We start from the raw sequence: 16,650 nt of genomic DNA on the forward strand, positions 1-16,650 counted from the left end.
TTTACTAGATGGGTTTCATTTTGCTACACATTTTATGTTTATAAAGGAATTATTTTTTTAAATTACTATGAAATGAAAATGGGCTCAATAAACTACTTCTCTGGACACAATTGCTAGATTTATAATTTTGACAGTTAAAGCAGTTAGGCAAGTTATAGGAAAAAAAAAACAGTCAATCATTCATTCATGTGACAGGGACTAATTTAGGTCCTGGGTAATCATGGCAAATAACATGAAATAACTTTTTAACACTATATTAACAAGCCCATATTTTGGCATTTCTACTCATTCTTTTTACAGGAGTATTTTATGCGTTTCTTTATCAAATATTTCCTCATAAAAATAATGGAGCAAAGTGATATTCCTTTCTTAAGACATGATGTGTTTTGCTTCTTCTTCAGGATAATGTAACCCCAATTTCCCCCCTTCACTACAGCAGTCAGACATGCAGCCTGGGGCTGGGCACAGAGCCGCAATCCCACAATCCTAGCCATTTGGGAGGCAGAGATCCTGAGACTGCAGTTCAAGGCCAGACCTGACAAAAACCCATCTTCTCAAGACACCATCTCCACCAATGGTGGAGTGCATTGGCACATGCCCATCACATCCTGTGACACAGGGAGGAACAAATAGGAAGTCCACTGCCCAGGCAAGAACAGGCATATATAGGCACTCTATTTATTCAATGCAAAAAGGGGCTATGGGCACGGCTCAAATGGTAGCCTAGCTTATACATATTAAGACAAAGACAGAAAAAGGAGGAGGAGGAGGAGGAGGGAGGGAGGGAGGGAGGGAGGGAGGAAGGAAGGAAGGAAGGGAGGGAGGGAGGGAGGAAGAAGAGGAGGAGAAAAAGTAAAATGCATTCATCTATTTCACCTGCACAGTTAAATTCATTTCCTCTACAATTTCCCCAGGAACTTTTCATTCGCTGTCATTGTGTCTGAAAGTGCACACTAGAAAATCAGAACAAGAAAACTTCAAGACAGCAGATCCTGCAACATACCACTTGACTTCAAACGGAATGCTGACCATCCATCTAAGCGAGAAGATTCTTTTTTTTTTTTTGGTTGGTCGTGGGGCTTGAGCTCTGGGCCTGAGCGCTGTCCTTTAGCCCTTCAGCTCAAGGCTAGTGCTCTACTACTTGAGCTACAGCGCCACTTCCTAAGCGAGAAGAATGAAGAAAACCAGAATCCAAATTGGTATGTTTCCTATATTAACATGATTATGTAGGCCTGCTTCCTTAGCTCCATGCACAAACACATACACACACATATGTGTGTGCACACACGCCAACTCATGGAACTCATTTTAAAGAAAGGGTTTAATTTAAATGAAAGGGATGCATCTTCAGTGCATCATTACGACTTTCACTCCTCTCCAGAGATTAGTTCAGTCACAGCTGGCTGCTTCTAGATAACCACTATGGCAACACAGTTATCTGGCAACACAGTTATCTATCTCAGAAATCTAAAAACAGAGGCATCTAAGTCTATCTACAACAGACACTGCTGTAAGCCAAGTGGATTTCTACCTATGTCTTCACTTTTGCCTGTTCTGAGTTTATTTTATGACTCACTGACACCAAAGATGGAAACAGAAAGGTGAACTCAAATCACCACTGCCATTTTGCAGAAATTGGGGGATTGAGATTCTGGGCCAATACTGGGCACAAGAGTTGAGACTCCACATCTTAATTCATGATTAGGCATGATAACTGTCATGCCAAGCTATGGAGTGAGCACAAAGGCTAGACAGATACATGTATGTACTGTGCATATGTGCAAATGTACATGTGCACATAAAGCCCTCCTCCAAGGTTTAAATATGAGCAATGATACTATGTGGGAAGGAGAAAGGGAGGAGGAAGAGGAGGGAAAGTGGTAGAAGCAAGGAAGGGAAGGAGAAAAAGAGGAAGGGAGAGGAGGGAAGGGGTAGAAAAAGAAGGGAGGGGAAGAGAGAAGGATAACTCTACAGAGTTCAAAGTAATTTCTCTAAGACTCAAGTCTATTTGGTAGAATTGCTAAAAAGGGGTAAATCTACAGACTGTATGTTAACAAAGCCAGGTACCCAAGTACTACTATACCATGCTTACAGCAACGATAACTTGAATAAAGACAACAGAAGACAAGGAGCAAAAGCACTGAATTCATATACAGGCTCACAAACAGATACACATTTAAAAAAAAAAAAAAGCTTCAGCTAAAGGGAAGCTATAGCAGGCATGTCAAACTAAGAAATGCTCCTGTGAAAAGAACTGGCATAAGAACATAGTCTAAATCATTGAAAAATGGAAGTATGTAAGAAAGCATATAAGACAAGCTGCCTTTACTCAAGGAAAGAGCTATATACTAGAACACACATTTAATGTCAACCCTAAAAGTAAAGAAATTCAAGACGCCCTGGCTCCCAACGCAACCACCTACACCTGAGCTTATTTCCTAAGGCAGCTCCTGTCATTTACCAAGGTAGGGTTAGGTATGATTCTCTGGGTTGTTTTATACTAAATCTGTTACTACATTCTTTACCCACAAATTAAATGAAATGCAAAGTTGTACTGAATGCTATGAGTTCATCAGCATATATTCCTATTTTGACAATGTTTTGTTGGATTTTAAAGACTACATAAAATATGGCTTTAGTAGGAAAGATGAATTGCCTTTTTAAAAAAAAAAAAACAATTTTAAAATTCAAGCAAGTTCACCGAGGACTTGCTTTGATCTCACACCTCCCTGACTTTGTCACCAACTCCTCTGACTGTACTGCTCAGCCAGGCTGAGGACACGAATAGCTCCGTCCTTTCCTTTGCCTGTATGTCCACAATTTCCTCTTCTGCATTCTTGCTGCCCACACTTTAAAACAGCTGATTCAATCTCATCAGTGAGGTAATTCTCTAAAACTGTATTCGTGGTCCCAGTGGTAGTCAGAGCATTCTGAAAATGAAGGCTTTGCATAAAGAAAAGACATGTCACAGGTTCACTCATCTTGGAAACCAGAAATGACTTCCCATTTTTCATTCCATAAGCTCCTGTGGCGATACAAGCCTATGGTCCCAGGTATATGGGTTCAGGATATACCTGCTCTGAGGCCAGCTTTGGACAAATACACAAGATCTTACTTGAAAAACAACTAAAGCAGCAAAAGACATGGAGGCACGGTTCAAGTGGCACCTCACCCCCCAAAAAGTAGCTATCAATAAATTACTGCTAAAAATGCATGCTTAAATTTGGAATCAATATTCTCACATGCACTAAACATATACAACATGCATAAATACATACACGCCGGCTACACTGCATATGAATTTTAGTGAACCTTTAAAAATATTCAAATGAGATAAAGTGAAAAGATGTACACATCACAGTCTAAAATTTGGTAAAATTCTGGCTTGTGGAAGGGTACAACAATAGTACCCCAAACCTTTTCTGTTTTTAATAAAATGCATCACGGAAAAAAAGTAGAGAAAGCTTAGTCACTTTTCTGTGGCTTAAAGCTTTTCTCTTCCTTTTATTCCAGGCTTAAACAAAGTTCAGTGGGGCAGCAAACTGCCTATTTTAAATTGCAGTCTGCATTTTAAAATAGAATGCACGCGCGGCATGTTCCCGAAGCTAGGGGGTGGGAGTGTTATTCACGGAAAATTGAAGGCTTGTTGAGTCAATAATCTTCTTTCACACAGCAACAATTTTCAGCTAAAATTTCTTGACCCAAACAAAGGAAAACAAGACCATTAGTTACTTTACAACAACTTAGATAAGGCAAAAGAAAAAGATGAGAGAGAGAGAGAGAGAGAGAGAGAGAGAGAGAGAGAGAGAGAGAGAGAGAGAGAGAGAGAGAGAGAGAGAGAGAGAGAGAGACTCTAAAGTCCTGCATTGTGACAGAAGAACAGGAAAACGTTGGTCAGGAGAACCTTTTCTGCGTGTATTTATTTCCTCTTGTAAACTGACAGTTAATATTAAACATAGTTACTTCCAGGCCCAAAGAAACATAAAAGCAAATAACCAGTCTACAAATGCTACCATGAGCTCCTGCTGCTTACACATCCCTTGTTATAGGAAACAGATGTGTGCCTTCCCTTTACCTGCAACGTGGAAATCTGTAAATTAAAAGCTATTTCCCATGAAAGTAGGATAATGTACAGTAAAAGGCACCACTCGCCTCCTGTTGGCTGGCCCCTGCCTGGGTGTGGAGGCAATGGCGCTCGAATGGCGCTCGAGAGGGCCCCTCAGGAGGGTAGGGGAGGCCCAGCTGGCCTGCGGGCACTGTAGAACACAAACCCAACAGCAGATCCAGCCGCCAGGAGCCCTTACAAATCGGCAATGAAATGAGTAAGGTCAAGCGTACACTCCTGCCCAAGTCTAGGCTTTGTGAGCACGCCCTGCCGTGGCTGCTACTTCCTATCTCCCCTTCAGCCCCTGGTGCCCAATGCTCCAGCTTCTCCTCCTGTCTGTAGACCTGGCAGGCTAATGCCAAACAGGCTTGGCCGGGGCCCTCAATGGTGACCTGGGAGGTTCCTATGGCCTCAACAACCAGGCCACCCAGAGAAGCCCTCTGTGGCCTCACCCAGGTCATCCTGGGGCCAAATTTAGGTCCAAGCCCAGAAGGCCTCCATTTGTTATGGTAACTTTTGTGTTCAGACTTTTCTATTAGCCAGCAGCATCTGCATTTATCATTCCTTACTTAATGAGCCTCATTTATCAACTGGAGATCATCGTTATCCTTCTATTATCAAAACCAATATCCTGTGAATCAGTTATACTTCAGCCCTTCCTAATCTCCACTTTTGTCTACTCTATTTTTTGTAGTACTCCTTCATAATCCCTCATTAATTTTAAAGGACTAATTGACAGCCCTACAAAATGGGTTGAAACTCATTTCCCCCCATACATAAGTGGAAATCCTCAGACTATCACATGGAAAAGTTTTCAGAGGGCATTCTTAGTTAACATCTGTTTCAAAATTGAAACAAAAGTTTAAAGTTAACTGTCTGTAAGCAAATGTGTCAGCTATACTGAATTTAGAATTACCTACTTTGGGGCAGGGCTGGTAGACAGCATGCCTAACATGCAAGTAGACATGGGTTCAGTCCCCAGCAACACACACACACACACACACACACACACACACACACACACACACACACACACACACACACACACACACACACGTGCATTTGCGCTTGCACACATATTTACCAGGAACGACGACGACAATTTGGAACATTTTATACATAAACATTTGAGTTATTAAAAGCAAACTATAGTTCCTCTTAAATATTAATTTATTCAAGCTTTCTGTCATATTTAGCTTGTTTCTGTCCTGGACGAAGTCCAAACTGTTGATGCTTTATTGAATTTTCATTTGCAGAACAAATGTGTTAGTGGAATTCTGCTTTGAAAGGAATCATAAACCCTTCCACTTCCCCCTTTGTTTAAGTGAAGTCTCTATTTTCAAAATGATCACTAGTATCACGAACAAGCCATGAGAAATAAAAGTACAGAATATCACATCTTAAATAAATAATCCAGTAAGGAAAAAAAAATATTTGTAAGTGTTCAATTTTTCTAAGTATGAGACCTTACACACTCTTTTCAACCTTCATCTAAACAGAATCTCCACTTCAAGGGGCTGGGAAGGTGGCTCAGTGGTAGAGCGCTTGCCTTGCATGCATGAGGCCCTGGGTTTGATTCCTCAGCACCACATAAGCAAAAAGAAAAAAGCCAGAAGTGGCGCTGTGGCTCAAGTGGTAGAGTGCTAGCCTTGAGCTGAAGAGCTGAGGGACAGTGCCCAGGCCCAGAGTTCAGGCCCCACAACTGGACCCAAAACAAAAACAAAAACAAAAACAAAAACAAAAACAAAATCTCCACTTCAAATCAATTGGGGATTAAAATTACATTCCAGAACACAACAGGAAGAAATTCAAGTATTGTGTGTTACCCCCCTTGCGAAAAAAGAAAGGAAGGAAGGAAGGAAGGAAAAGAGAAAGAAAGAAAGAAAGAAAGAAAGAAAGAAAGAAAGAAAGAAAGAAAGAAAGAAAGAAAGAAAGAAAGAAAGAAAGAAAGAGAGAAAGAGAGAAAGAAAGAAAGAAAGAGAAAGAAAGAAAGGAAGAAAGATAGGAGGGAGGTAGGAGAGGGAGGGAAAGGAGGCAAAGAAAGAAAAAGAAAGAACGAAAGAAAAAAGAAAAAATTTGTGCCTATATCTTCAGTTTGCAATTTCACACTTGATGAAGTCCATCTTAGGTACTCCCAGTAGGCAAAGCACCGTGCCGCAGAGAACATCCCTTCACCCTTTCCCTTTGCCTACCTGCTCTTCTTGCCCTATCTGCTCTTCCTGTCCTACCTAGCACAAGAGGCTTCCAAAATGTTCCCTCAAGTACTCCTCTACAGCAAATGTGGAGTAACGCCTGAGAACACCGACAAGAACGGTGTAGGTCTTCAGCTGCATCTGGCTTGATACACCATGTCTGAAGACAGATGTGAGTTCTCTTTCATTACCTTGTAATTTTTTAAACATTCAGAATGATTTGAAAGGATCAATCAATGGAAGACAGTTACACTCTTAACCTTTTCATGACAACCCTTTAAATGAAGTTCAAGCTACAAATAAAGTTTCCGAAGAGTTCATTCATCAGCCATATGTCTGAGAGATACTAAGTTTTGCAAAACCTGAACTCATAACAGGTAAGTTATACTTCTGAGAGCTGGGTTATGAACTTGGAGAAAAGCAGATGCATTCACAGTTGTCTAACCTAGTTTATTCCAATAGTTTCCAATTAGTCAAAGGCTATATTATCAAAACTATGTACTTGTGAAAGCTCCTATTAACATATCATTGATATTTATGCTTCTAAACTGTGTGACTTTTGCCCCTAACATGTCATTAAAGATTCAAACAAAAAGAAACAAAACCTAACTAGAGTAGTCCTCTTTCATTAAAGGCAGAACTATGTGTGTGTTGCTGCTAATACTGAACACCAAAAGGATATTCTTAGTAATAAAAGTTTCCTAACCATTTCTTTTAGGCTTCCAATATCCTGTTTAACACTATTTAAAAGAGCAACCAACATTTACTACCTCTTTCCTTTAACAATGGGACAGAAACCCCTATGTTTTATCTGAAGCCCAATACTTCCTTCTAATTGCAAAGCCAACAAGAGTGCCATAAGCACTATTCCACACGTTTAGAGTATTTAGTGAGCTCAGAAAGATCAAACTCTCTTCATGTCAGCCTCTATGGGTGTTTCCTTCAGGGAAGAAAGGGTTAGAGAGGTTTCTAATGACCTGACAGGCCTTCCAGAACAGCCAGTGTTTATAGACACTCTTTACAGAGGCTTACCAGAGCAGCGTATTCTCAATGCTATTAGAACAAGAGATAAAAAAAATGAACTCAACTCAAATAACCAGAATCTGAAATACAAAACTAATAGCTCCTCTGCATAGGAAAAAACAACTTTGGTGTATATATGTGTAAGCCTTGGTATTGGGTCTTGAACTTGGGGCCTAATATTCTTTCTCAGCTTTTCTGGCTCACACTCAGAGCCATGAGCCTCCACTTCTGTCTTTATGCTGGTTAACTGGAGAAAAGAGTCTCTTGGCTTAGCCTGACCAGGCTGGCTTCAAACCTCCATCCTCTTATCTCACTCTCCCAAATAGCTAGGATTACAGGCCTGAGTATATATTAAAAATTCTCCCTATCCCTGGAGGAAAAAACATTGTTTTGCTAATGGAAGAAAATAAAACCTTCAATTCTTTTTGTTTACTAAGTTTTACTCATATTCATAGACAGTTTATTAACTTATTTACCCTTACTCTAACTAAAATCGTGATTATTACACCTGTCAATTTTATAAGTAAAAACATATATACTGCCAGGTGCTGGTGGCTCACACCTGTAATCCTAGATACTCAGAAGGCTGAGATCTGAGGATACTTACTCAAAGCCAGCCAAGACAGGAAAGACAAAGAGATTCTTATCTCCAATTAACCACCAGAAAACTGTAAGTAAAGTGACAAAGGTCTAGCTTTGAGCAAAAGAGCCCAGGGACAGTGTCCAGGCCCTGAGTTCAAGCCCCATAACTGACAAAAAGAAAAAAAAAGAAAAATCAAGAGAGAGGGAGGGAAAGGGAAAGGGAAAGGGAAAGGGAGAGGAAGAGGGGTGTTTTCAGGTTGGGAGCATTGCCTGGAAAGCTTATGGCCCCAGAACCTCAGGAAAAAGGAAGTTTCGGTGCTTCTGAGCGCAATTATCCAAAATGCCGTTAAATGTCATTGGATAAAAACAGAATGGTCTGGAGAATGACCAACTTGCCAGTACAGTTAATATACTCACAAAATCATATCATTACTATATGAGGACAAGGCTTTCTGAACACAATTCAGTACTCTGAAAAAGACTAAAAGCAACTAAAATTAAGATGTGAAATTACGGGGGGTGGGGGAAGGATTTCAAATAAGTTTTTATATAAGTGATTTTCAGAAAATACTAAATAAAATGTAGTAAATACCATGAAAGGTTCTTACTCTAAACAAAAGAGCAAAGATTGCTATAAAATAACTAAAAAGAAGAATGAATTGTCAATGTCACAGTGATAAAGGTTTAACAAACATTTAGCAATCATACTTGAGGTCTTATGGATGTCAAAGTGAGATACATTCAATGTTTGTAAAATCAAGCAGAAGACAAGCAGCACTGTCTGTTGGATCTTCTACTGTATATTGCTAAAATGTTTGCTTCATTCTCTACCAATGCTAAAGGCAGAGTAAGGAAAGATATTAAGTGATAATATCCTAATGGGAAAAGCCCTTCAAACTTTGTTACATTGCATACAATATGCGAAAATATATTACCAATTAAAACACAAGGATATATAAATGAACGGATCTCAATGGGGGGAAATCTGTATGATTATGAAGAACAGAATTAAGCGGGCAATATTAAGGGACTCTTGTGCTAAGCTTAAGCTGAGTCCCTTAAGTAAAAAGTAAATATCACTGGTCATGGTCCAAGACAAGAACAAAGAACAAGCATTAATTTACCAGCCCTTTCCTTTGCTTTCTGCAGATGATGTAAGACTCCCTCTAAGTCTACTGAAAACATAACTAAAGAGCGTAATGACCCAGACAAATACAAACCTGTTCAAGGGGAAGAAGAAACCAGCTTACTGAGAGATCAAACTAGAGCTCTGGCTTCGGAATTTGGGGAGTATCCTGACTTTGTATAGAAAGTTGATAACTGTGTACCGAACTTGAGAAAACAAGTCATGCAGAAAATATTATAAAACCTCAAGGCAACCAAAAAAGAAAAGAATGTTAAGGAATTGCCATAATCTATAATGGACAAACTTACAATATATACATAAAATCACTATATTACATTTATGATGGTCCAATTAAGACTTAAAACTTGTGGTAACCTAAAGTAGAAACACAAAATTTATGCCACTGATATTTCAAAGGGAAAAGTATAATGTAAGAGAAAAAAGACTACAGAAGATCCAGTATCAGATTTGGGCATTAGACAACAGATTCAAGGTATCTAAGGTATTAGTTTATCCAAGTTAGAGGACTAAAGTAGTTACTAAAATAATTCTGGAAAAATATTTGATACTAGCTGGGCACGGGTGGCTCACACCTGTAATCCTAGCTACTTGGGAGGCTAAGATCTGAGGATCACATCTGAAACCCAGCCCAAGTAGGAAAGTCTATGAGACTCTTATCTCCCAACTAACCACTTAAGTAAGCTGGAAGTAAGCTGGGTGCTGATGGGTCACGCCTGTAATCCTAGCTACTCAGGAGGCTGAGATTTGAGGATCACAGTTTAAAGCCAGCCTGCGTTCTTATCTCCAATGAACCACCAGAAAACCGGAAGTGGTGCTGTAGCTCAAGTGGTAGAGTGTTTGCCTTGAGCTGAAGAATACACGGACAGCACACAGGCCCAGAATTCAAGACCCACCACAAAAAAAAAAAAAAAGAAAAGAAAAGAAAAGAAAAAAAAAAAGCTGAAAGTAGAGTTGTGACTCAAGTGGTAGAGCACTAGCCTCGAGCAATAAAAATAAAGCTCAGGGACAACACCCAGGCACTGAGTTCAAACCCCAGAGAGGAGGGGAAGAGAAGAGGGAAAGGGGAGGGAAGAAGGGAAAGGGGAGAGGGGAGAGAAGAAAGGGGAGGGGGGAGAGGGGAGGGGGGAGAGGGGAGAGGGGAGAGGGGAGAGGGGAAGGGAGGGAGAAAAAGAGACACAAGAAGAAAAAGGAAGGAAAATCCTCAATATTAGAACCATACAAGAACACTAACAGGTTGTTCCCTGAAGCCATAATTACCTTAATTATGCACAAATTATAAAAGAAACATCCACATAAACAAAAATATAATTGTAAATCTCATATAGAAATTGCTTATACAGCCTGGTGCTGGTGGCTCACGCCTGTAATCCTAGCTACTCAGGAGGCTGAGCTCTGAGGATCGCGGTTCAAAGCCAGCCTGGGCAGGAGAGACCATGAGACTCCTATCTCCAATAAACCACCAGAAAACTGGAGGTGGCACTGTAGCTCAAGTGGTAGAGCGCTTGTCTTGAGCTGAAGAGCTGAGGGACAGCGCCCAGGCCCAGAGTTCAAGCACCACGACCGACCAAAAAAAAAAAAAAAAAAAGAAAAGAAATTGCTTATACACATAGGACTCAATGAGGAAAATATGGTACACTAAAGTTCATTTACATAAAGCCACTTTCCATCCTAACAGATCAGAGGCTTTAGTTACACCAGATTTATTTAGTAATTGACCCTTATATACACTTGTCATAAACTCTGGAAATTTTGCTCTCTAAAAAAGATAGAGAAACGTGATTAGCGTAGTCTTGAGCCTACCGGCCTATTCACCTGTGAGTTAAAAAACAAAGTTTACAAATATATTTCTGTTTGAGAAGGAACACAGAGGTGCAATGCCTATATGCCGCTGATCATATAAAATATTTACCTAAATCAACTCCAGGAAAGCAAACAAGAGGTATTTTTCTTTGTTGCTATTTTTCTTTTCTTTTTGTCTTGTTTATCTCTCTTTGGAAGGGTAAGGGGAGGCACAGAAATGGAGGGGCAGAGGGTGAAGAAATGCAGCAGTGGTACTCACTAGACACTATATTGAAATGAACTGGACAACTTGTAGATAGGGACAAGAAGGAAAAACTGGGTGAAAGAGAGGGAAGAAGTGACACTGTCCAAAAAGAAATAGACTCTCTACCTGACTGATGAAACTGTAACCCCTCTGCACATCTCCTTTACAATAACAAATTTTAAAAAATTCAGTCTAGGATAAAAATAATTGTATCATGAATAACCTCAAATACTTTGGAAATAGGCAAGGAAATCATGAACAAGACTGTAACTTACTTCAATATACAAAGAGATAAAAATAGAATTATTCAGCAACAAGTTCAACTATCCCTAATTATACTCAGACTTAAGACTTTGTTGAATGACAAGCAGTCCCTCAAAATGCAACCATGACAATAAAAGACTAGGGAGGGATGCTCAAGTTCTCAAAAAGGACACAAAGGAGGTGGTACAGAATGAGCATTATTCTTAGGACCACTCAGAAAATGGTTATTAGTATAAGACAACCTTTCCAACCTGTGTCACAGTACAAATCAGCCCCCAAGAATAGGACCACAAAGTTGGGACACACACACACACACACACACACACACACACACACACACACACACACACACACACACACACACACACACACACACACACACACACACACACACACACACACACACACACACACACACACACACACACACACACACACACACACACACACACACTGGGGAGGGGTGGAATTCACTACTCACCTGCTTTCCATAAGTCAATTTAAATTTCCTAGGACCATAAACCAGTTTCAAATATTCAGCAACTATTCCATTTGTTAACAGAGAGCATGTGTGCCACACACACTCTATGCCCCTCCAGCTTTACAAGAGCTCCAAGCACGAAATCCATACTCTATCACCTTTTCCATTCTTTCAAAATCCAAACAACGAGACAATAAATGACTCAATACAACTTAAATAAATAGAACCAGGAGAAGGCTTCACCCTTTCCCATTATAAAAATTATACAACCTTTAAAATGAAGGGTTTCAACCACGTGCAGTCCATGCAGAAACAGTGCACCCTACAGCCAGCACCTGCCTTCTCCACGGCGGCATGTGTCATTTTAAACGTGTGTGGCGTGTACGCATGGCACACACCACCCACCACATTCATGGTAAGACCTTGGTCTCAAAGATTTAGAAGGGGTAATAAATTTTACTAGGTGCAAACATAGCTGAAATTAAAATTAAAATGGACATTCTGAACTGAAATCAAGCGAATCTTAATAAAAATTAAGTAATAACTAATCCTTCAAGTCAAATTATTTTAGCAACAAAATTAATGTAAATCATTTACTTGTACAGATTTATTCTTTGAGTTCATTGCAGAACATTTCATTTTGGTGCGACCTCTGGCACCGTGCTCCATAGCCACCACTACTCTGAACAACACATGCCCAAGCACCAAAGAGCAGGCACTGACAGAAATACCTCAAACACTGCTTTGTCATATTTTAAACTACTTTCTTTTTATAATGTCATTATTTCTTTTTTTTTCTTTTTTGCCAGTCCTGGGGCTTGAACTTAGGGCCTGGGTGCTATCCCTGAGTTTCTTTGTACTCATGGCTAGCGCTCTACCACTTGAGCTACAGCACTACTTCTGATTTTTAAGAAGTTAATTTCAGGTAAGAGTCTTAAGGGGACTTTTCTGCCCAGGCTGGCTTTGAACCACAATCCTCAGATCTCAGCCTCCTGAGTAGCTGTAATCCTGAGTAGGATTACAGGTATGAGCTACCAGTGCCCGGCCTCATTATTTCCTTATACAAATTATAAATTCCTGGGAGTAATACAAATTACTATATCAGATGTGTAATTTCATTTATATTCTTTGCAAAAGAATTTTTGTCTTCAGTCCTTGCACTGACAACTTTGTTTTGTAACTGTACGAAAGGCAACAAGCTAAAGAAAGCTAAGTTACACAACAGCAGTATCTCCCTGCACACAAAGCCAGCCAGCCAAATAAAACTTTCCACTGCTGTCTGCTCCACAAGAGATGACTGCACATTACTTATCCAGAATAACAGCACTTGTCCAAATTAAACTCTAAAAACATAGATAATAAATGTAAAGTCTCCCTTGTTGTAATATGAAATCGAATAAACCAAAAGAAAAAAGTTAAGTCTTTCTAAAAATCTTTTAACTCATTACATTTCCAAAACAGCACATTAATGTCTTACTGGTAAACTTGAGGGCCTTTCTTGTTGAATGAGATTCAAGTCTTCATGGTTGGGTTTTCCAGGAGCCAGAGGAGGTTGAGATCTAGTTCCATAACCTTCCTGAGACATATCCTAAACGAACACAAACAGAAATTCCTCATAAATACTCACAGGTATTGCAAGCTGTTTCGGTAATCAAAATGAAACAAAAGCTCATCACAAAGTATCAAGTAATGCCATATTTTAGCTACCTTACATGTGCATGGTAGCTGCTATTTCCTGAACACTTTGTCAAAGCCAAAACAAAAACAAAGCAACAAATCAATTGCAGAAATACATATATAAGTAGCTGTACTAATAAGGGTGTCACACAAACTAAGTATTATATTTGAGAACTTTAGTTTTTAAGGTACACCAAACCAAAAGCTCACTATATTACTTTAATTCTGGCTTTGAGTGTACTATTTAATTCTGGCTTTGGCAAACTATCTTTAACATTATCTCCAATTTTAAAAACAATAAAAAGTTTATTGTCAGCCACATCTTAATATGCCCCTCCAAAACAGTGTAGATTATTATTAAGTTCACAGTATCCTGGGGTCTCTACAAAGCTAATAAACATTCATGTGCAGAAGTCCACATGCCCATGCATCATGGTTTTCAGAAAAGCCTAAGGAGGAATAAAACAGTCGGGGAACAAAACACACCTCCATGCCACCTGCTGCGAACGGGAAACATGCTTTTACACGGCTTTCATCAGTTCCCAACATGCATGGTTTCAGCACTGTGTTGAAACAGGATTATACAATCCAAATACCACATGGTACTACACAGCATATTTATCACTAGCTCCTTAAACGTGTGTGCTCTGCTACTAAACACCCTACCATCATTTACACTCCAAGGCCGGAATGTTAAGGACTTATTATAGCATGTCTCAATTGGCACAGAAAGCTGAAGAACCAGTTTGTAGTTGGGGAGGAAGAATGGAAAATACTGCCTTAAAATAAAATTCCTCTTTCCTGTCAGTTCAAATAGGTGTTGGCATTAAAGAAACATCATATCCAAATTCTACTTCTCCTATATTCCCCCTAAATACCACTTCGAAATATAACATTTACTAGTAAAGCTGTATAGAAAGCTTCTGCAGCCTTCTCTTACAGATACGCTTAAAATTACACGTCTTCTAAAGCAAAAGGCTGGTACTACAAAATCTACAAGCTGCACAACCAGATTTAACTAGTCAACACTAGCCCAGTGCTGGTGGCTAACTGCTTTTAAACAGACTCCAAAAATAAAGAAGCATTCAACAATGCAATGTTTTCACTATCAGCCTTTATTCCTTTTAAAGAGGGAATTAACCACAAACAACAACTAAAAGATTTAACTTCTAGGAGTACTGTATTTTCACACTGGCTTTCCCTTGGTAACCTCAGGGTGGGAAGGAGGAAGTAAACACAGGAGATCCAAAGACACTTAAAGGGGTAGCTCTTCAACCTGGCAGCCAGCAGAGGGTAACAATTAGTGAGGGACAAAAGCAAGGGCAAAAAGATTACCACCCTCCTCATCCTCCAGCTACAAGCCACAGAGACCTCCTGCCGAGTGCTTTGTGTTTCCTGTAGGCTAATGGTCCGGTTTTCAAATTAAATGGGGCACAAGGCCTCCATTCACCGGCCTTCACCCTGTTACAGAGACAACACAAAGGTACAGCCTGCAGCACAATGGACAACCAAGTGAGCAGGCCCTGGACCTGTGCATCATGGTTTCCCTGCAGAGCCCAGACCATGTCTTTAGTAAATTTCAGTTAGCAAACAGAAAGACTCATGTAATCTGCTACATTGTTATCTGTTTTCTCTTTATAGCTGAATGAACTGCTTTTTAAAGAAGTTAAGAAAGACATGACATCCATAGCATATACACATTCCAATTTATAAATTAATTCCCCTAAAATGGGTATCACTGATCTAACTGGCTGAATACTATCAGAAAAACATATCATGACGTCACATTTCATTTTCAAAGCTTTAAACATTTAAAATAAGTAGATTCTACCAAAACCTAAAGTGCTATTCTAACCACAGAAAGCTTTCAATTACTAAATATAGTTGGAAATAAAACCAAACTGAAATTTTCACTAAAAAGGAATCTTGTTCTACCTTAGTTTTTGTTTGCATCTAATGAATGATTAACGGAGAGCATACAGACTAGATCCTAACTGCTAATTTCTGACAACCATCGCAAGCATAAAATATACAGAGAAACTACAAAGTCTATGTTTGGCTGTTTTAATAAACATGTAAAAGTTACAACCCATAACAATTTTGAACATCTTTCACTTCAATGCTATATTTATGTTTAGGCACATACTTATTTTTACCTCAATAAGAAATAAATATAAGTTAATAATAAATACAAGGAAGTTAATAAAATGTCATTATCAGAAAAAAGTGGTTTGCACTGCATTTAAAATTATGAATGATGGGGGCAAGGAATGTGGCTTAGTGGTAGAGTGTTTGCCTAGCATGCATGAGGCCCTGAGTTCAATTCCTTGGTACCACATAAACACAGAAACTAAAATTATTTTAAAGATTATGAATGATGTATTAACCAATATAGTGGACACTTACTGAATGTGTACTATAGATGTTTTTTTTTTTGCTTTGTGGGTCCTTTACCGCAGGATAGCAAGAGGCAGGACCAGAAGAGGCACACTAGGGTCTATTACAATGATAAAACCAAAGCTACCACAAGAGTCTAGTGAAAGGTCCAGAGCATAAGCTACTTCTATTTTACTATGAAATGAATTAAATGCTAATCACAATGGGAGCTTTGGCAGAAAATATAACCTCAATGGAAAACCACGAAGTACCATTCACAACAAAATTATAGAACTAGAGCACTTTCCTAGCAAGTAGCATGCCCTGAGTTCAAGCCCAGGAGGGAGGGAGGAAGGGAAGGAAGAGAGGGAGGGAAGGAAGAGAGGGAGGGAAGGAAGAGAAAGAAGAGAAGGAAGGAAGGGAGGGAGGGAGGAAGGGAGGGAGGGAGGGAGGGAGGGAGGAAGGAAGGAAGGAAGGAAGGAAGGAAGGAAGGAAGGAAGGAAGGAAGGAAGGAAGGAAGGAAGGACTTCAGTAATCTTCAAATTAACCTTATCAGATTTGTTTTTCCAGTAGATTGCCAAAGTGAAGCCTACTAGTTGGCTCAGTAATCCTTGCTCAATCTCATCTTCTAGTATAAATCTAACAGGCTGACTCTTACATTGGCTTCACTGCTTAAAAGCCTGATTTCCTGTACTTGATTTCTTTTCATTCAAAAGAGTAATTATTTTCCAGAGTTTGTAAAAAGCAAAAGAGAAAGGA

The 16,650-nt window shown here is 39.5% G+C and overlaps 1 protein-coding gene across 5 annotated transcripts in view; it reads right to left on the minus strand.

The window, feature by feature from the left end:
- Arid1b (AT-rich interaction domain 1B) overlaps window positions 1–16,650 on the minus strand; it is a 334,344-nt gene that overhangs the window by 198,967 nt on the left and 118,727 nt on the right. For all 5 annotated transcript variants that reach the window (XM_070010549.1, XM_070010548.1, XM_070010547.1 and 2 more), the window contains exon 4: window positions 13,316–13,426. In XM_070010549.1, the coding sequence (XP_069866650.1) occupies window positions 13,316–13,426 (111 nt within the window). The remainder of the gene's footprint in view (window positions 1–13,315; window positions 13,427–16,650) is intronic.

The sequence above is a fragment of the Dipodomys merriami genome, unplaced genomic scaffold (assembly GCF_024711535.1).
Source record: "Dipodomys merriami isolate MVZ:Mamm:240054 unplaced genomic scaffold, mDipMer1.0.p SCAF_8, whole genome shotgun sequence".
NCBI lineage: Eukaryota > Metazoa > Chordata > Mammalia > Rodentia > Heteromyidae > Dipodomys > Dipodomys merriami.